This window comes from Mytilus trossulus, chromosome 7, assembly GCF_036588685.1.
Source record: "Mytilus trossulus isolate FHL-02 chromosome 7, PNRI_Mtr1.1.1.hap1, whole genome shotgun sequence".
NCBI classification, from domain to species: domain Eukaryota; kingdom Metazoa; phylum Mollusca; class Bivalvia; order Mytilida; family Mytilidae; genus Mytilus; species Mytilus trossulus.
In genome coordinates, this window is record NC_086379.1 from 35,561,249 (window position 1) to 35,583,573 (window position 22,325).

Genomic DNA, 22,325 nt, shown 5'->3' on the forward strand with positions numbered 1-22,325 from the left:
GCTTTGGTTTGTGAGTTATAAGCCAAAAACTGCATTTTACCCCTATGATCTATTTTTAGCAATGGCGGCCATCTTGGTTGGTTGGCCGAGTCACGCCACACATTTTTTTAACTAGATACCCCAATGATGATTGTGGCCAAGTTTGTTTTAATTTGGCCTAGTAGTTTCAGAGGAGAAGATTTTTGTAAAAGATTACTAAGATTTACAAAAATTGTTAAAAATTGACTATAAAGGGCAATAACTCCTAAAGGGGTCAACTGACCATTTTGATTATGTTGACTTATTTGTAGATCTTACTTTGCTGAACATTATTGTTGTTAACAGTTTATCTCTATCTATAATAATATTCAGGATAATAACCAAAAACAGCAAAATTTCCCTAAAATTACCAATTCAGGGGCAGCAACCCAACAACTGGTTGTCTGATTCATCTGAAAATTTCAGGGCAGATAGATCTTGACCTGAAGAACATTTTAACCCCAGTCAAATTTGCTCTAAATGCTTTGGTTTTTGAGTTATAAGCCAAAAACTGCATTTTACCCCTATGTTCTATTTTTAGCCGTGGTGACCATCTTGGTTGGTTGGCAGGGTCACGCCACACAATTTTTAAACTAGATACCTCAATGATGATTATGGCCAAGTTTGGATTAATTTGGCCCAGCAGTTTCAGAGGAGAAGATTTTTGTAAAAGTTAACGACGACGGAGGCCGGACGCCAAGCGATGAGAAAAGCTCACTTGGCCCTTCGGGCCAGGTGAGCTAAAAATGGGATAAATGATAAATATAAGTATATTTCTGCATGTAGGAGGATTAATGTGCACAAGATTAATTCTTCAAATAAGATAAGTTGACACAATTTTAATGTCAGTACAATGAAGCATGAATGAAGTTTGCACATGAAAAAGAAGATGAAGATTTTTTTCTGATTATGGAAAGATGTGAGTCTTAGTAATGAAATCAATAAATATGATTGGTCAAATCTTACTTTTCCTTGATACTCTGGATTGTCTATCTGACAGGCAACTTTCATGGCCTCCTGATACAAACAAGCCTTGTGGAGGGACTGGGAATAATACAGCTTGTAATCATCAACTTCTGGATGCATTATACTCAACTGTTCATAACAGTCTGAGGCATTAACAAAATCCTGCATCTGGAAATAGCAATATCCCAACAGCGACAAGGCTGCTCTTGACTGAAAAAATATATAACATATGATAAGCTTAAATTAAGTTTTTACATTTATTTCAGTGATATAATGATTTTGTGTTGTTGTTTTTAAAACAAATTATCTAAATACATGTACATGATATTGAAAATCTGATTTTCTGTAGTAATACAATGTATTTTCATTTAGGCTTCAACATTTGCTGTGAAATCCAGATGAATGAATTACCACCTATTTGCACCTATAGCCTAATACATGTATCATATTGTCTTTATGCAGAAAAAATAAAGTTGTCTCCCCTTGGTCAAACTAATGTACATTTGTAATTTAAAAGTAAAAGTTTGACAATAATAGTGGGTTAGATCTTTAATGCAATAACCAAACATATTTGAAGAAGAATTAAAATTATGTTATCAGCATTCTTTTCATTGTGTTCATACAATGTACATTTAATACATCACATTAACATTTATTTTAAAGACTGCACACTCAATACTTACTTTCTGATGACTTTGTAGTTGATTATTAAGAATCTGGACAGCATCATTGTACCTTTGATCTTTTACCTATAAAAGAAAATTACAACATAATTTTTTTTGAGTTACTTAAACATGAAAAACATAATAAATGCATTGATATCAGGTAAATTTTAAAATGAATCCTTAAGCTTCTGCATTGAAAAATTAAAAAAAACATTCTCCAAAATGCTCATACAACAGCACACCAAATATCATAGACTTATTATTACCACTGGTTGTTCCACTTAAACTAAACCAATCACTAACTTTAACATGAAATTCAAAACTAAGGAAATTTGTTTCAAAGTCAAAAGAGCATGACTGAGGGGGCATATATATGGGCTATACTTTACATGTACACCACGGCTTGGGTGGATTTTGCTTTGTCCACCGGCCCACCATGGGAGTAGGCACCCGGTGGGCAAAATTCAGACCTTGTTCACTCTGCTCACCCACCTGTATGAGTGGGTATACAATTTCTTTTTTTTCATTTAAAGACTTGCAAGTACAATCATTTGATAAAAGCAGGTAAGCATTTGTTATCAATATTTTTTCCAAAAAAGAGATTACAGCTAGCTATAGGGAGGGCACGGTGGGCAGGTGGAAAAATCAAAATCCACACAGGCTGTTGTACACATGTCATGTATAATTTCAAACAATATGACAGATGCTAATTCTCATATAACTTCTAACCAAATCACAAACTATATGATATGACATTGCTGACATCTGATGCTGCCGAAAACATCATGCTTTATAAAAAAGAAGATGTGGTATGATTGCCAATGAGACAACTATACACAAAAGACCAAAATGACACAGACATTAACAACTATAGGTCACCGTACGGTCTTTAACAATGAGCAAAGTCCATACTGCATAGTCAGCTATAACAGGCCCTGATAAGACAATGTAAAACAATTCAAGCGAGAAAACTAACGGCCTTATTTATGTAAAAAATGAATGAAAAACAAATAACACATAAACAAACGACAACCACTGAATTTACAGGCTCCTGACTTGGGACAGGCACAAAAATAATGTGGCGGGGTTAAACATGTTAGCGGGATCCCAACCCTCCCTTTAATCTGGGACAGTGGTACATGTACATTTTTGTATAACAGTACGACATAAGAAAGAACTATAAAAATCAGTTGAAAAAGGCTTTACTCATCAGATGGACAAAAATACAGACTTGTCTGATTTTGACAATTTAACTGAACAAAACTGATCACTATAAGCAAATTTTTACTTCACTACCTCACTTTCATTAATTTTGCAGTTAGTGCCTCTTTACCCTGTGGTTTTTTATGGGTTTTTTCATTCCAATCTAATTTTGTAGGTCTGCTATCCATTACATGTATACATGTACATGTACCTCATGATCCTAAATTTGTAGCATTAAATAAAAAAAATTAAGCATCTATGATCTATGATATGATAATCAACATACATTTTTGTATCTCTCAAACTAATTACTAACCGTCTAACGTACATGTATATGTACTGGTAAATGTCTCCGATATCCGAAGAACCCCTCGAAAGCTGCGAGGGTACAGTGGCATCCATGTACACTCCCTATTGGGATTAACAGAGATGTGTGACTAACGTATATTCATACAACAATTATTTTTACAAGGACAATCTGTGAGTGAGTGAATTACAATACCCACCCAACACAAAGGGAGTGTTAGGACACTGGGAAATCTGTTATTATGGTGGAGGAAGCCGAAGTACTCAGAGAGAACCACAGGGCCACTCGGTGGAAACAGACAAACCAGAGAGATCTCCAGGTCAAAGTAGGGGACAACTTTGACCAACCAAGGCCCCCAAAGTACCCATTCTTGTTTTAGCTCCGGTCTGGGTACCAGAGTTGTGTGGGAGAAAGTGAACATTACACTTCTGGTGTACTAATATTTTTAGCACCCTGAGTGAGAATTGAACTCTGGACCTTCAGCACTGTAGCCATCAGTCTTAACCACTAGACTACGAACATAACATTCAAACATTTTCATATAATCATTAATATATTTTAATTCTAAGTTTAAAGACTAATGATAAGAAGGCAATGTAGTACTGCTTTTTGCAATCATCGACTATATTATACATGTACGTACATGATGTATAGGATATCCACATATTTTTTGCACCCATGATTAATCACGACAAGATTGTGTTTATCTGTTTATTACTATATTTGTCATTTGAATACATATTAATTTACATGATTTAATATACATGATAAATATAAATTGTAGTAAAGTAATGTTTTCTATTCAGCTCATTTCATGGCACTGTAATATATTGTAGGCTGTACATGTAGCAAAGATTGTCATCAATTAAATTAATCTGTTTGTATTTTTCAATTTTATTGTGTCATGAATTTTGAAAATAAAAAGTTAGGTAAACTATGGATTTTACTCGTATACTGAATTTACAAAACTAGTATGTTGAAAAATAAAACAATGACTAAAAGATATACCAATCCATAAATTGTTGAGGTATATTCGCCCTCTTTTAGCTGCAGATGAGCCATATTCCAGTATCCAATGTAAACTCAGATAGGAATGTAAGTCTCAATCTAATAGACGCTTGATGTAGATCTTCGCTCTAAAAAAACATTTAAAAGATTGAGTTCAAGTTATAAATCTAAGTCATTTTTACGTTTAATAAAAGAAAAATATCTACGCTCATTGTCGATAATTGAAAAAAACTTTTTGACCATGCAAAACAGGATTTGGCTATCTCTGGAGCATGTTAAAATTATTGTAAAACAAACCTTACTATGAGCAGCTGATACCTTAATCAGTTTAACTGGTGTAAGCTAATCATATTCTCATTAAACTATTCTTTGAAAATATTTTCAAGACTACAATTCTGTCGATTACTCTGGCAGTCTGGGTCAAAAATCAGTTTCACACTCACAGAGACAGGTAGTCCAAATAATTATGACGTCTTGAAAGGCTATTATAATTTTTTTCTTTGACGCCTTAACCCTTGGACTGCTGCATTGATTTCTATTGTACTTTTGTGTAATGCTGAGTAAAATTTTAATCACTGATGAAATAAACATGTTCACTTACAATTGCTGTATCTTTGTAAATATTGAATATTCATAAATAAAAGTTATATAAAAAAGTATTGTTGGATTCTGTATTTTCTATTTATTTTATTTTTGTGTGAGTCTCTGGTCATTTTTTACCTGTTCAGGTGCAAATAGAGGTAAACAAAGGTAAACTTATTTTTTCATGTTTTATTAACGAATCAATCAATGTAAAAGTATCCATGACTTCAGAATTGAACCAATATAGTTAAAAATCTCTTTTAAGAACTAAGTTCCATTGTGATAATCCAAAAATAAAAGTTTCTTCTCAGACCAACGGCTGTTTTTATGCAAATATTTTCCGATATTTTCCTCCAACTTTCACTGCGCCGACTTTTACTTCCATGTACAAATATATTTATACGACAAGATCATTGTTAAAGCTTTCATCAATATATAATCTTGACAAACTTAAAGTTCAGGTCTATCAATGTCAGTCAATATTGATTCACATTTGAAAGGCGAAATGATAAACATTGCAAATCCTGTTTCATGTCATCCATTTTGAACAAGGTCTGGGAATCCCTGCAATTCTCGCTTTAAAAGTCTCCTGTTTGCAGTTATGATAGTATGATTCTATTCCTGTCTATTATATCTTCGGTTCTCGTCCAAATCCTAATCGGCCGCCACTGTTAAATTGTTATCAATGAAATTTTTCTGAACGTGTTGGCCATTTCTCCAAATAATGTCCGCCATTTTGTCACTTTTTTCATCAAAAATTTTCACTTTCGGTTTATTGCTTATGGCAGATTTTACAGTATTGTGTTCTGTCTCCTACTTTCATGTTGCTAACGTGACGGAGACAAAAATAAGTAACGTTAGCGACATTTGGACATGTAACATGAGCAACAACATCTTTAAAAGTTCAAATGTATGCACACAGTGATGTTTAATATATGCCTGAAGTATTAAATTGTACAGTCTGGTTTAGAATTTCTAAATATACAGAATGTCATTTGCAGGTGTACTTTATATCAAATGAATACACATGAAACCAATTCGTAATAGTAACATTAGCAACATCTACTATCATGACATTACGTTTTGTTGCGAACGTCTTTTTGATGGACGGAATACATTTAAGGTCCTCTTGTAACGATATTACATACAACTAACCTTCTTTGCTACCCCATCATGTGAAGGAACTGACTCCGAATCTAATTCTGCAAAGGGCGATATCGTAACTCCTATACAGGAGAGTTACAGATCTAAATATATGTTGCTCACGTGACACTGATTTGGACGGAAACCTCAAGTAGTAACGTTCGCAAAAAATAAAACAGCCAATGATATTGATTCCTCAAGTCCTTTGACCCCCTTACGTCATCCAAATTTAATATGATTGCTATTTTCAATTATTTATAAAACCCGGGATAAAAATAACTACAATTGCCTGTCTGAGAACCAACAAGAAAATTGCGATCGTGACATACCACAATGGACGGAAAAGACGTGACGTTAGCAACAATATTATTAAATTACCTTTTTTAGCCTTTACCAATAAAAATCTGCCTTAAAGTTATGATTAAAACACAAAAGAAGACTTTTTATTAAAATATCAGTCCATGTGATAAGGCTCAACTTATAAATAATACTTCAAAATTCCACTCCAAATAAGCTGGATGTCAGTAAAGTAGGTCATGATGTCTATTCCATGTCCAATATTTTGAAATTGAAAACCCTCTAATTCTAACAAAAAACACAAGCACAGAGTAATTTTTATTTTTATTTACTCAGAAAGACACATTTTATTCAATAACATAATGCATTACTCCATTACACAGTCTGTTTCACAGTTTCAGCAATTGCTTTTTTGATGGATACAAAAAAACAATAATTCCTTCTTATTGTAAAATCTGCCTTATACCTGATTAAAAGTCAAGAGACACTCGAAAGAACGCAGATTTTTAACCAATCAGAATCCATACAAGTCGAAACTGCCACAATCTCATGAATATTGACTCCTCCCATTCCATGGTAACTGTGTAAACAAGCGAGTTACAGAAACGACTATAGTCGTGAGTACCAGTAGCGGACTGTCTTATCGGAACGACAATAGTCGCGCGTAGCAGTCTAAGGGTTAAAAAGAAAAAAAATTATAATAGCCTTTCAAGACGTCATAATTATTTGGACTAAGAGACAGGTTAATTTTAATACTATGAGGCAGGCATTACCTGAAAATGGGGACGAAGTCTGTATGAATTATTTTTATGTAACTTAAATATTTGTTAAAAAAAACAAACGGAAATACTGAAACGTTTCCGATTTTTGTTCTGTTGTTAGGGATTTTAGTTGTGACGTTATTCAGTTATGCAATGTAAACAAAGAAAGGCTATCATCAGGTAATGTTTTTTCATATCAAGGAATTATTAAAAAAGAAATTGGTATTGTGTTCCTTCTTATGTTATCTGGTTATACTAGACTGATAAATATTTACTTTACTCAAAGTTTCATACAAACGAGACCGGAAAAAGGTAGTACATTGTAGATTTCTACACAGATGCAGGAATTCAAAACATGACATCAAAAAAATTGAACGATTTTGAGTTCATTAGTACAATGAAAATTTAGGGAAAATGTTCCCGATTTTTTTTTTTTTTTTTTTTTATTGATTTTTCTACGGTTATTGCATAATTTGGGAATTTGTCCCCATATAATCGTTTCCGTTTGGATCTTCACACTTGTCAGAGATTACTCTGATGCCCAACAGCTGTTTTGCAAGACAAGCTGAAGCCGTTGGGACGTCAGAGCTCGCCCCATATGAAAAAGTGGATATTTGCCTGTCCAAAATAGATGCGCAGCTTCGTCGCCTCTGGTGCCAACTAACAGCTTTGGAATTTTATAAATCGGTTGTCAATTTGTTTATTTTTCATTTATCTCTTCATTTATTTTACATAAATAAAGAGATAAATGAAAAATGAACAAATTGACACCTGATTTATATAATTCTAAAGCCGTTAGCATGGTTAGTTGGCACATTTTGGCACCAGAAGCGACGAAGCAGGACTGGCAAATATCCACATTGGACAAGCTCTGACGTCCCAAGACCCCAGCTTGTCTGGCAAACCAGCCGTTGGTGTCAAAGTAATCTCGGACTACACACTTGTAAAGTTGTTGTGCACCTAGTATTGCTTCTCTTGTTTTTTGATTATGTAAGTTACTTGATAATTGTCCCAACTATTTTACTGTGATGGTTCGTCTTGCTGATTTTAAGAAGTTCTATAGATCTCTATTTCACTTTATTACTATTTTGTTGTTTTCATGATCCTTGCCATACCAAATTAATCAATTACAATGTACCTCCCTACTTTAGTACTTAGTTACCTGAATTAGGATTGCACTACACAATTTTAACTACAGATTAGTATACACCTTATCGCTATTCCTGACTGACACAAGAATTTGTCCCACTTGAACTATTGACGACATACAAAAACTCTTTTCCATTGTGGCGTCAAATATTTTGTATAATGATGTCAAAGTTCTACATGAACCTGTGTGATGTCCAGTTATGGCAGACAAATGACAATAAGGTGTATTGTCCCAATGTGAATAGATCACTTTTAAGTTCATTTCATTTTCGTCTAAAAGTTTGGTTAAATGAACTTGTGTTTAGGGCATTGTCACTTCCTTCTTGTATTGAGGGAGAGGTTGAAAAAATACGATACAAGCTATCTTGCTCAAATTATTCAGCAAATTTAATTCTTATAATTGTTTATCAGCAATGCTGTCATAGTCATGATAGTGTCATTAAGGAATTTTGATAAAGTACATTCTACCTTCTAAACAAATATTTTTGCTAGTTTATCCTGCACAATGACTATCATGAAGATGCTGGATCAACCTTCATAGTCATGATAGTGCAGGGATATAGACAGTTCCTTCTATCTGGGTAATGACTTCAGATCATGCACATAGGGTTTGCATAATTGACAAACTTTTCAGGTGAAGCACATAACTCATTCAAAAATGGTCTATTACACAATCATAATCATAAGTAGACCAAATAATTATGACTTTTTCAAAGACTGTTTGTTTTTTTACTGTGATGCTAGCTTCCTTTTGACATCAAAAAGTCAAAGCCATTTTTATTAGTTTGACTTTCTTCTCAACTCTGGGACCCAACTTAGCCATGATCATATTGAATGACCAGTAGCAATTTAAGCATTCAAATTCTACCTTTTTTTGTGCTTGATTTTCCAAAATATTTCCAAAAATTAGAAAAGTAATGATAAAAAAATTGTCAATTCTGAGGTAGTTCAAACAAATATATGTATGACCTTCTGCATTTTTAAAACAGTTACCATGGTTTCCCAAGATACAATGAGATATGGTCATGACTGTGGTTTCATTTTTATTCATTTTTTATATCAATTTCCATCGATTTCATGGGTACAGATCTAGATGAACCACTAAATTAAATGTACAACAAATAACTAATTTTCCATTTGCTTGTATGCAAACAACGATAAAACCACAAAATCAAATATCCAATAACATGCAAGTTTTCCTTAATCCACAAAAATTGGAACCCATGAAAATAAATAAATCCACAGTATTTCAATATCGGAGAGTATAGAATATTTTCTCACCGTTCTCTGAAATTTGACAGTCCAAAATTTCTATATCATATAGAAAATAAATGTCCGGGAAATTCAGGTGTATCAGATTTAACAGAGTTCTGTGCTTAAATATTTAAACTCCCCTGAAATGAAGTATCTGGAGAAACCAGGTAAACATTAAAAAGGAGCTGAAACAGTGTATTTGTATATTTTGTAATTTGTTGATTTTGCCAGATATATTTCACTTTATGTTATAATATTTAATTTTTGGTGTCATTTGTAGAAGAATGTTTTCCTCTAGTTATAACCAGTTTGAAGATGATGGCTTTAAAGGCTCTGACAGTGAACACAGCCATTGTAGTGAGTCAGATCGTGAAGAAATTGAACAGGCATTGTATGCTCAGATCCATTACTGTCAGGATAATGCAAAAGAAGAAGATGATAAACACTTCATTTTTCAATGTTCAGAAAATGGAGAATTGAAACAGAGTGAAGTACAGTCAGAGGATAAGAAAATGACAATTAAATCATCACTTAATGACAGTTGTATAACAATATCATCGAGTACAGAGGGTTCACCTTGTAAGAGAAAAAAATCCAAGAAAAAGAGATTATTAATAGACTCTTTTGACGGATTGAAAAAAAATGAAAAGGGAAAGAAGGAAGAAGTGATTCATATATATTCGCAAACAGATACAGATGCAATAAGTATAAGTTCTGATAAAGGAATAGAGGTTGACAGTTCTGACATTGACCTTGACATGGATAGTGATTGTATGATGTTAGACGAGAGTTGTGATGACATGGGTGACATTGTCCTGAATGTAGATCTCAATCAGAGAACCATGTTAGATAAGCTGACAGTCAGGGATATTGGGGAAAAAGATGATGAAGGTAATAAAACTTTTTTTTCTAATATAGGATTTTGCAATTTTTTCTATGATTAAACTTTATCTTATACCTTTATAGAAATATAAAATAAAAATATGGGGTCACCATGCATTTTAGCTCACAATCTGCCTCCGAAAGAAACATACATTTTTGTTAATGTCCTTTTTTTCTGTTGAACTACATGTAATACATGTAATAGGAGAAATATTAGTAATATCGAAATAAAAAAAAGAACTAAATTACAGAAATCGCTTAAATTTTACAATTATTTAGTTTATGTTCAGCTTGTTTGAAAACAATAATAAATTATTTAGGTCGCCGATGAGTTAAAAAAGATATTTTAATTTAGACGTCAAAAAATGACATTTTTGCACCAAAGGGAGATAATTTGGAGCTTATTCAATGATATAAACATTTTTAAAGTAATCTGTGGCCAAACCAAATCATTTTGTCTGGGTGATTTTTGTACCATAGTATAAAGTAATTACTAATTGTGGAATAAATAAAATTTGTAATGATAAAACAAATGTTTAATTTTTTGCTGAAATTTTTATACCTGCGAGCCTCCTTAACAATGCTTAATGTTGCCTTTCTTTACAATTATATGATGAATTCATTTTCATGATGGTAATTTTTTTCTCAATTTTTCAGAAAAATGGACAATACTTGATAGAGACAGATTTGTTGGTAATCCTTTGTTGGGAAGATATTACAGATCATCTTCAGTAAGATGCCATAATTGTAATGAAACGGGACATTTATCTAAAGTCTGTCCCCAACCTAAGGTAAAGTATGATTTATGAATTAGGTTATTCTACCAAAAAAACTTGTGATTCTGAAGTTACAAAATACCTAACAAATTCTACAAGGATACTGTTAGTGAACTTGAATATGAAATATCCATGAATATGCATAATACTCTAATTCTGAAAGGGCATAAGGTTTGATTTTACCAAAAAATAGAAAATAAGATTATTTTGTTTCAACATGTTCAAACATGTCAAACATTTATTTAAGTGGAAACTTGAAATTATATTTAGCTATAAGCAGTCAATTTAGTTTAATTTTGTCCAGATAAGCTCAAAAACTAGACTGTTGTATTACTATTTTTGCATACTCATACCCGTAGCCAGGACAAACCCCCCCTTTGAAAACAAATAAGCACTGTTAAAGTCAATGTTCTGTTCGAATTGTGACTGTTAAAGTCTGGAAATTCCTGGCTACGGGCCTGATACTATTATAATGATAATTTAAAACACAGACTTAAATAACCTGCAATATTTTCACAACAACACTGACCGACTGAAAAAAAAATTGACAATTATACAAAATTTACATGAAAAAAATGATTAATTCGTGCACAGAAGACTAAGTTTATGATGTGTGTATGCATGGGTTGAAGAATTGGATGAACATTATTTTTTACCAGTTACTTGTTTCTTATGACTTTAATGTAGGACTCAGTCCTACTATCAATTGTAGTCAGAGAGAACTTTATAATATTTCTTTTTGTAGAAATTAGTAGCGTGCTATTTATGTGGAGACGAGGGCCACACTGGTAGAAATTGTAAAAATCCTATATGTTTTAACTGTAACACACCAGGGCATATTACAAATGAATGTACAAAATCAAGACGATCTAAATATATAGACTGCCATCGATGCCAAATGTATGGACATACAGCTTATGTAAGTAAAAAAGTATACCAAGTGATGTTTTTGTGTGACTTTTTAACCATCATGTCTTTTTTTGTTATAAATTGAATATTTTATTGATGAAAAGTAGACATTTCTGTGCCTGTCCTAAGTCAGGAGCCTCTAGTCTTTGTTAGTCTTGTATTATTTTAATTTTAGTTTCTTGTGTACAATTTGGAAATTAGTATGGCGTTCATTATCACTGAACTAGTATATATTTGTTTAGGGGCCAGCTGAAGGACACCTCGGTGTGCGTGAATTTCTTGTTACATTGAAGACCTGTTGGTGACCTTCTGCTGTTGTTTTTTCTATGGTCGGGTTGTTGTCTCTTTGATACATTCCCCAATGCCATTCTCAATTTTATTGATTGATAATAGCTGTTGGCTAACAATTTGAAGATATCAGTTTTCTATATAAATTAATGGCAGTAAAAAAAGGACTTTTATCCCATTATTGACCATTAACCATATGATTTACTTTCAATGACCCAATTCAATGATGTCTTTGGAAATTGAATTACAATTTGGAATTTATTTTGGCATAATGTTATGAATCAGAGTAAGAATTGAGATTACATCTCAAATTGTTTGAAATGGTGCACAGTCTTTTTGAATAGTGCAATGTTGAATCAGTGTTGCTTATGAAATGACATCCATTAATCTTAATGAATTATGGGGTATTCTAATTGTTATTTCAGGAATGTCCAGAAATTTGGAGACAGTTTCATCTAACAGTAAGTGTGAATTTGTATTAGAAGTATATTCCAAAGCTTAAATCTGCAAAAAAGCCATCTCAAGCAATGTAAAAGAATATCTTAAGATTTTGTCTTAATGAGGGAAAGTCTACCAATAACTAAAAGCTCAGTGCTCAGTTTTCCCATTCTTTTTTGTTTTCTAACTAGCTCATCCTATGGCATGAAATGGGAATTCTGGAACAAGATCAGAGTTAGAATTGAACTTGTGACCAGGCAGCATTGATAATTAAATAATGTGTCACCAAGGTTCACTTCAGAGCACTGTTAGATAAGGGGGAGCTAACTCGTATGTGCTGGAACCAAGGGACAGGGGGTCAGTCTATCGCTAGACTTAATGTTCTGATAGGCATAGCTAAAACGCAAGGAAGGTTTTCATAATTTAATTACTGTAACAATTTAAACGAATGATGATAACAAATCAATTAGTAAACAATTCCAAATAATAATAATAATCTAAATCAAGTACAAAGTATCAAATCTAAATATCAATTCCAAAGTAAAAACTATTTCTCCTTAAATGTGAAATCCAAAATAAATGCCAAAACTACTAAAACATAAAATGTAATTAATCTCAATTTCAAAATATAAAAGTATCAAAATAAAAGTTTCTCAAAAGTATTTTCTAAAGTTAAATTTATGAGTCAGAGATAAATTTAGTCTCACACTACACAGTCAACTGGTAGACTGGTAGACAGTCTTATAGGGCCAGTATATTGACATGAGTAGTGTGAGGTTACGCTTCCGAAACACTGACTGTTATCTTAAAAATTCCCAAAAATAAAAGGTGAGTCAAAAATACATTTTTGTCTAAACACTACAAAGTCAACTGGTAGACTGATCGACAGTCCTACAGTACCAGTATAATAGACTTAAGAAGTGAAAGGTTTGGTTTCTGAAAGGTGACTGATTTTCCTAAATTTCACAACGCTATTTATATTAAAACCAAATATAAATCAATATGACTCGACATGTAGATATTACTCTCATTAACAAAAAATAGACATTAATTAACAAAGCCTAATCCTATAATGTTTTGATTACAGCTTTGATAAAAAAACGTAAACTTTCCAAGTGACATATGCTAATTACAATTAGTCTTTCAAAATTAAGTGCTTTGAGCAAACTGTGACATTTCAAGTACTAATGCCACAGCATAGGTAAAATTAATTAAACAGATTAATTAAAACTTTTACAAAATACAAACATTAAATTTTCTTTCATAAATTAAAACATTTTTTTATCCAAAATAACACTAACACAAATTTAAGCCAAATAACACACCATGACAAATGCAATACACGCATTCCTAATTTTATGTCATGTATGTTTTGTGAAATGTTGATTTTTTTTCTATAATCATGATACTGGTAACTGAATTCCTGAATAAGTTATTCTATGTTCTGTTCCTGTGCATCTATTTTTTTAATAAAGAGAAGTATTTTGAAAAAATGTTTCGAAGAGTTACATTGTATGATGATCACTAGCAGATTTAATTCTTATTAGAATTTGTCCATTTTTACTCTATAAAAGATTAATTTGAGTTAGGTATACATCAACTTACAAAATGAAACATATTTAATTTCATATAACAAAAGAGGTCAAAGTTCACCATTGGAGAGTAAGTCAACATAAAGTTTCCATATAAATCAGTTCAGTAAATAACAAATTTCCAATGGCAGCAGACCTCAGTAGATATGGATGCTGAGATGTATAAATAGTCAGATATTTAGAAAGGAATTTTGCCTTATGGTATAACCTAGTTACAAAACTGGCAAATCACCTTTAGTAGTAAACTAAATTTTTATCAGTACAACATGTATAGTAGATTATTAGATGAATCATATATTTTGAATTTGAATTTCTTTTTCTTTAGCTGTTTAAAAAGTTTTACTGTTTTTCCATGATAGTATGGTTAAACATGGGAGATAATTACAATTTTGTTTCTGTACCTACAATGTGATTAAGAATGGTAATTTGAGAAAAATATGTTAACCACATGTGATAGATCATTATTATTGATTAGATACAAGGAAAAGTGTATAGTATAAACACACATCTAAGCTGAAGATTTGAATGTGTGATCCATTGAAACATTCATGATTACATGTTTACCCATCTATGATCTAAATATTACCTCGCTAAATTGACACACCACTAAATAAATATATTTGACACAACACTTCAATGATATTGACTCAATATGATCAATTCCAGTTCAATGTGTGTGTATATATGTAAAGAACTATTCAGAGGCAGATTAAGTGAAGGGCAGGGTATGCAGTCCCCCCCCCCTTTTGTTGGAACAATTTTGTTGATTTTAAAAGGAATCACAGAAACATGACTGGAGAGGGCCCCTCCATAACAGTCAGTGCCACTCCCTCCTTTTTTGAAATTTTTTTGAAATGCCTCTGCTATATTAGTTTGGGTACTGCCAGTACGGACCTTAAAATGTAGTACATATTAAAAACAAATCAGTTCCTATGCATAGTTGCAACTTTTGAAATATGAGTAATGTTTAAATAATTCTGGTATGAAATGAAAGAGGGTCTTGGGATAATTTAAAATCTTTTGGAAGTATTATTTTGAATGACATAAAAAGTTTGAAAAGTGGAGTATATATTTTATCTATTTGAACAGTTTTTCAAATTAGATGAACCTATTTTTTGTAATTATAACTAACTGGAGGCAGTGCTATCTAAAATGCAACTTTTAGATACATTGACTTTATAACTTTATAATTACATAAGATGTATGTTTCATTATAATACTTAATTCTGATTGGCTAACTGCACATCACATGTTTTTCCTTAAGCAATTGCATTACTCAATAAAACTTATCATTCACGATAACATGTGGTCCCACAATAAAGTGCAAATGTGAATTAAATAAAACAATTATAAAATTTGTGTTTTCATGATCAAAGCTAAAAAATGTAATTACATGTATAAGTATTGAATGCTTCTTTTTGTAACTTCATAGGGTTGTAAAAGCGTTGACTGTACGCACATTTTTAGTTCTGCCCTTCATACAAAATGTACTCCGGTCAACGCTTTTACACCCCAATGAAGTTACAATAAGAAGCATTCCATTCTTAAATCAAACAAGATTTTGTTAGACATTGAATAATTGTCACATTTATAAACTTATGAAAAAAAGCTATGATTGCTAGAAATTCATAGCAAGCGATAGGATCATGAATTATTAGAGTGACTGTACCTTATGCAATCTGCACTCCCGCCCATTTTGCCTAAATATATTTTATACAATGAAACAAAAGAGGTCAAAATTCACCATTGGAGAGTAAGTCAACATAAAGTTTCCATATAAATTAGTTCAGTAAATAACAAATTTCCAATGGCAGCAGACCTCAGCAGTTACAGGTGGCACGGTAGTATTTCCTGGCCATAAGGGATAATGATAGCCTTTTTAGAATTTTCATCACTTTCTAACACTGCAAAAAATTCTACATTCACAGTTAACTGAGGTACTTTCATTTTACCATTCAGAAATGAATTTGGATATGTACCATGACCGTTTACTTTTTTTGCTATTTTTAAAATCCTAAGGCCACTAGTACTTTTAGGTCTTTTAGGGTGCAGTGAATGCAAAATTTAAAAAAATTCTCAAAAAGTCATTTTCATCTGTATATAAAATTATTTCATATTTTTCTACACCTGATTCATCACTCAATTTGGGAAAGTATGTTCAGTTGATACTGTATTTTTTGTCCAATCACACTGTTTAGATACATTTACCTAAGTAGGGTACACAAAAGAGCAACCTAAATTCTGGAAAGCAAATACTACCGTGCCACCTTAACCAAGAAATAACAAACTTGAAACCAGTCATGACACCTATGATGCATAGACTTCTTATTTTGGAACATATTACAATAAAGAATACTAGTCTGCACTCATTTCTTACCCAAAAAAAATGAAACATTACATCCCTACCCATCTGGCAGATTTTCACTTTTTTTTCATCTTACCATTTTTACTTAAGGATTGAACAAAACCCAAAATTATGATGTTTCAAATCAACACAGAAGTCAAACATGATGATTCAAGAGGAATTAGTGGATTGCCAACTCTGTTTATGGTTAATCTGACTGAAAGAAACAGTTTTAGCACCAAATCATGAAAACTGGTATTAAAGTCCATTCCACATTTTACAGCATGCCTTATATTACTTTAAACATTTTTCAGATTATGAGAATAATACAACAAGAGTCTTTAGATTGCAGTTAACTATTATTCCAAAATCTGTTTGACAATACATGTACTAGAACACATCTCTAAGTTGACTGTTTGTCTATTTCTCATGCATGCAATAAATTAAATTATGTCCCCTTACATAATCAATTTGCCTTTATTGTGCTTTTCACTGTCAGAAAATCTTAACAACTAATGGTATTTGCATGGAAAATGAATAAACCATTTAATCTTGCTGATATAACATCATAAAAACATTCTTTGTCAAAAATAAGGTATGTTCGATGTAAAGAAACTACTATTTCTATCTCTATTTCAGACCAGTATTAGAGCTTAATGAATAAGTAAGGACCCCTTAACCACTTACTAGTTCCCCAAAAGCTCCAACTGGTGTCATGTTACATCAGAACTACAATTTAAACCTCAAGAAAACTAGTATAGCTGTATTTGTGTTGAAAAAAATAAGAAATTATGCAATTTATTTATTTCGGTGAAAATAATAGGATGTACATGCAACCGAAGAATGTCGCGTCTCAAATTTCAGTGATTGCACATGTGTCAGGCACTGTTAAAAGTCAAAGCGAGCATTTATAATTAAAAATGTAGTGCCAGTTACATAAAAATAATGAATTTCTACTTTCTAGGTAAATTTTTACATTATTACCTACAGATCAGGCAAAATTTGCTGAATCAGCAATTTTTACTCTCAGGGGTGGAATTTAAGGCTTGTTTTTATCAAAGTTGACCTTAATCAACTTTGTATTGATAAACTAACAAATTGCATAGGTAAAAAAAGTTCCTTTATTGATTTAGTGTAAAAATGTATATCCCCCTTAAGGTGGCACGGTAGTATTTCCTGGCCATAAGGGATAATGATAGCCTTTTTAGAATTTTCACCACTTTCTAACACTGCAAAAAATTCTACATTCACAGTTAACTGAGGTACTTTCATTTAACCATTCAGAAATGAATTTGGATATGTACCATGACCGTTTACTTTTTTTGCTATTTTTAAAATCCTAAGGCCACTAGTACTTTTAGGTCTTTTATGGTGCAGTGAATGCAAAATTTAAAAAAATTCTCAAAAAGTCATTTTCATCTGTATATAAAATTATTTCATATTTTTCTACACCTGATTCATCACTCAGTTTGGGAAAGTATGTTCAGTTGATACTGTATTTTTTGTCCAATCACACTGTTTAGATACATTTACCTAAGTAGGGTACACAAAAGAGCAACCTAAATTCTGGAAAGCAAATACTACCGTGCCACCTTAAGATGCTGAGATGTATAAATAGTCAGATATTTACAGAGGAATTTTGCCATATGGTATAACCTAGTTAAAAAATTGGCATATTGACCTTTGTTTTCATCAATATTTGATCCAAAATATTCAATGTTAGATAGATTATTAGTTATTTATGACGTTTTTTTTTCTTTTTTTTTTAAGAAATTTTACTCCTGACATCCGACATTCAAAAAAAAGAATCCCAGGATCACAAAAGGATCAAACCAAAAATTCCAAGCTTATAAACACCTGACCCTTGGTCCCGAAAAAGGTCCTGCCTCCCTCAATGATATGTTGTGAAGATATGCTTCAAACATGTCAAATGAAAAGTAAAATCACAAAAATATTGAACTCTGAGGAAGAAAAGTCCCTAATCAATTGACAAAATAAAAAGCTCAAACACATCATGAATGGACAACAACTGTCATGTTCCTGCATTGGTACAGGCAGTTTCTTATGTAGAAAATGTTGGTTTACACTTCGTCTTATAGTTAGCTTAACATAAAAATAGAGATTGTTTAGTAAAATATTTAATTTGAAAGAGATTTTTTTTTACCATAATAATTTTGATATAATTAATCGAACATTCCCTTGTGCAGATAAAAAATGTGTTTTGGCAGTGGATATTGTAACACTTTTCTTATATGTTTTTTTTTATCTAATTTGTGATTTAACTGATTTTACAATTAAAATATTGATTTAAATGATTTTGTAATTTATGATGTAATTTTACTAATTTCAGACTGTTCATGGTCCATTGGTAAGAGGTAAAGACAACGAAAACCCATACAAACATTGTTCAAATTGTGCAGGAGATGACCATTTTGACCATGTAAGTTTATCTATAGTTTCATGATTATAATTTTGCATGCTGTGTTGTCCAAATATTTTGATTGATTCATTAATGTTTAATGCCATTTTCATCAGCACCATTTTTTTTTGTGTCTGTCAATTTTTATCAATGGAGGAAGCCAAAAAACCACAGACCATTGGTTAGAAACTTTCAATCCTAGTAAATTTAGATTGGAGTCAAATGCACCTGCAACATACTGGATTTGAACTCACAAACTCAATGCGGACAGGCTAGTTGGACTACATAGACCAACTACACAGCCAACAAGGCTTCTAAAGGATATGTATTTCTTCTTACTTTTGCACACAAAAAAAAATCAGGTGGACAAATGTTTCATTAGTTAATTTAATTATAATAAACCTGGAAAAGGGTACAGTTATACCTCTGATTAGATATTTTTCAGTGTCTCTAGAAGTGGTTTAACATTAAAACTATGAATTTAAAACCCAAAGAAGCAAGTGTTTTCATTACCCAGGAAAACTTAACATCATGTCACTTTGCTGTTTCTTATTTAACACGTGTAGCACTAAATTAAGTGATTACCAGGGTATAACAATTTAATTTTCATTAAGATTATCTTTTTTCAATAGGATTGTGAGGAAGAGAGAATGGACAGACATACTTTACCATCATGTACACTGATATCCCAATACAGAAAGTCTGATGTCAGGGTTGCCAAAAGAAAAAAAGGTAAAAGTTAATGAATTGGTGTTAAAAAACTGACTTGGATAACACATTATCTTATTTCAATAGTCCATGAAAAAGTTTTGTTTTGTGTCATATATTTTTTGTTTCTCCTTGTATAATTCTTGCAACAACAAAACAATTTGGTTAACTTATTTCAAGTAAATTGAAAGGAACTTGATGGCATATTCCTTTTATGTAGATTTTTAGCATTAAAATTAAGTTTGACAAAATAAACACCATTCTTTCAAAGGATGATGTAAATTCTGACTTCAAAATGGTTTCTTTATTTCATGCTTATGTTGCAGTTGATTCTTTATTTTTTATTTTTTCATCAGAAATGCATGAAGAGGATACAAGCAGTCCAAAGAAAATAAGGAAAATAGACAAAGAATATAGTTCAAACAGTGGTGGTTTCAAAATAACAAAAAACTATGAGGAAGACTTTGATAGAAGTAGTTACATTGAAACCAATGACTATAGTTATACTAAGAAAAAGAAAAAGAAGACTACATGGACGTTTAAGGAGAAAAAACCTGACAAATTCCGCAAAATGATGGACATGGATTTATATACTAGTGAAAAGAAAACATACGGAAATAGAAAGATAAAATCAGATAAAAATAAACTTGATAAAAGCATAAAAAGGAAGGAAAAGGAAAGAAAGAAAAAGAATAAAAAGAGATTGAGTTTGGAGGAAGAATATTATGGTCCCCTACCCAAGAAAAAGAAAAGTATGTATAGAGATTCTAGAATGAGTTTTTTTTAATGATTTTAAAGAAGTACTAGAAACAGACCATTTATATTTAATGTAAGCATTCACATCACATTTATGTACTGCAGATTCATTATTTTTTGTGTGATACCAAAGTTTGTAGATTTTGTTTGTACAGATGAACCATGAAATTAAATGTTCAATGAATGACAAGCTTTCTATAAGCTTGTATGCATATTTTAACAAAACCACGAAATTAAACATCCATGAACATGCAAGTTTTGATCAAATTCCATATATAATCAATAGAAGCATATTTACTTGAAACTTCACAATTTCTTGATCCTACACATTCTACAAATAAAACCCCATTTGTAAGAAGAGGGTTGAGTACCTTAAAATACCATGACATTGCAACTAAGAAAACACACTGATGGGTTTGTTGCCATGCCCATGTGACATCAACATGTGGGAAAGTTAATTTGCCGTAATTCTTTTTTGTACTCATCTTCCTTGTAGATTTATGTTGAAAATATTTCCTGTACTCAGATTAAACCGACATTTCGTGGGCTTTATAACCAATCAAGGTTGTTTAAACCCAAACAAGTAAGAACTTAGAATTTCTAGTTGGTCATTGTAATATTAAAATAAAATTGGGGAATGTGTCAAAGAAACAACAACCCTACCAAAGAGCAGACAACATCCAAAGGCCACCAATGGGTCTTCTTTTTTTTTAATGCAGCAAGAAACTCTTGCACCTGGAGGCGTGCTTCGGCTTGCCCTAAATAAAAATGTATACCAGTTCAGTGATAATGGATGTCAAACTAAACTCCCAAATATACACAAGAAACTAAAATTAAAATTCATACCAGACTTATAAAGGCGTGTTTCACATATTATGCATATGTCGGTTTTAGCGAATATAATTAATATTGTAATTTAACTTGCTGACATTTAGTTAAGAATTTTCTTGATTATATTTTTCAGATAAATTAAAGAAGAATAAGAAAGATGGTCCATCTATAAAACACAAGACTGGTACACAAAGTAGTAATAGAGGATTTAATATAAAAGATCTAAGGTTTACAATCAGTAATCCAAAAAGATAATGAATGAGACATTAGTGATGTATTTATTGTTTTGAAAAGAATGTTTACTAATAAATTATTACCAGCTGTTCTTTCCTTTACTTGATAATTGTCTCTTATCATCCTTCCCTACTGCTATATCTGTTTCCTCAATGTATCCGTAAAATTGTATCACGATAGCGCGAGCTCTGAGGAACCATTATCAACTTGAGGTGGAAATATCAACAAATTCTCCCAACATTAATTCCATCATTGTAATGAGCATGTCACCTACAAAGATGATTTGACCAAATAAATTACCCTTGCATACTAATTTTTGCATTGTGCAATTTTCATGTTGCCAAATTTACCTTTTTTATTGAATAAGCAATAGTAAAAACGTGTCCCACAGGATTCTAAATAACGTAGGCGGGACTACTTTTTATTTAAATTGAACTCTGTGAACTTGCATGAACTCCTGGTATGACCTACATTGAGATCAGTCTACCAAAACAAATGTCAACAAAGCAGGGGTGGAAAATTTCACAATTAAAACTATATTTACAGTATAAACCAATTATTCAAAGTAAAACCAATAACAAATTTAATTAAAATTGTTAAAATGCACTTGTGTTTAATCATGGCAAAGCTAAAACATTTTACATTAAATTATGCAAAGTTCTATCAGAGCTTAAACACCCTTTTCCTGACAAGTCTAAAGCACTTACTTCGTCTGCTGAAACAAAACAAAACAAAACAAAAATGGCCACCGATACAGAGAGTGATAGTGAATCATGGGAATCGGGAGACAATTCA

The 22,325-nt window shown here is 31.8% G+C and overlaps 2 protein-coding genes across 3 annotated transcripts in view; one reads left to right on the forward strand and one right to left on the reverse strand.

Moving 5' to 3' along the window:
- LOC134724993 (intraflagellar transport protein 70A-like) overlaps positions 1 to 4,254 on the reverse strand; it is a 52,716-nt gene extending 48,462 nt beyond the window's left edge. For both annotated transcript variants that reach the window (XM_063588436.1, XM_063588435.1), the window contains exons 1-3: positions 4,168 to 4,254; positions 1,668 to 1,733; positions 985 to 1,194 (exon numbers count right to left, since the gene is read on the reverse strand). In XM_063588436.1, the coding sequence (XP_063444506.1) occupies positions 985 to 1,194; positions 1,668 to 1,733; positions 4,168 to 4,221 (330 nt within the window). In that variant the 5' untranslated portion in view covers positions 4,222 to 4,254. The remainder of the gene's footprint in view (positions 1 to 984; positions 1,195 to 1,667; positions 1,734 to 4,167) is intronic.
- Positions 4,255 to 4,404: 150 nt separating this feature from the next.
- Positions 4,405 to 21,621, forward strand: LOC134724994 (zinc finger CCHC domain-containing protein 7-like). Its single transcript, XM_063588437.1, has 9 exons — positions 4,405 to 4,504; positions 9,634 to 10,244; positions 10,893 to 11,026; positions 11,757 to 11,930; positions 12,634 to 12,669; positions 18,933 to 19,022; positions 19,634 to 19,733; positions 20,066 to 20,461; positions 21,430 to 21,621. The coding sequence occupies exons 2-9, from the start codon at positions 9,638 to 9,640 to the stop codon at positions 21,549 to 21,551; spliced, it is 1,659 nt and encodes a 552-aa protein (XP_063444507.1). The 5' UTR covers positions 4,405 to 4,504; positions 9,634 to 9,637; the 3' UTR covers positions 21,552 to 21,621.
- Positions 21,622 to 22,325: the final 704 nt, after the last annotated feature.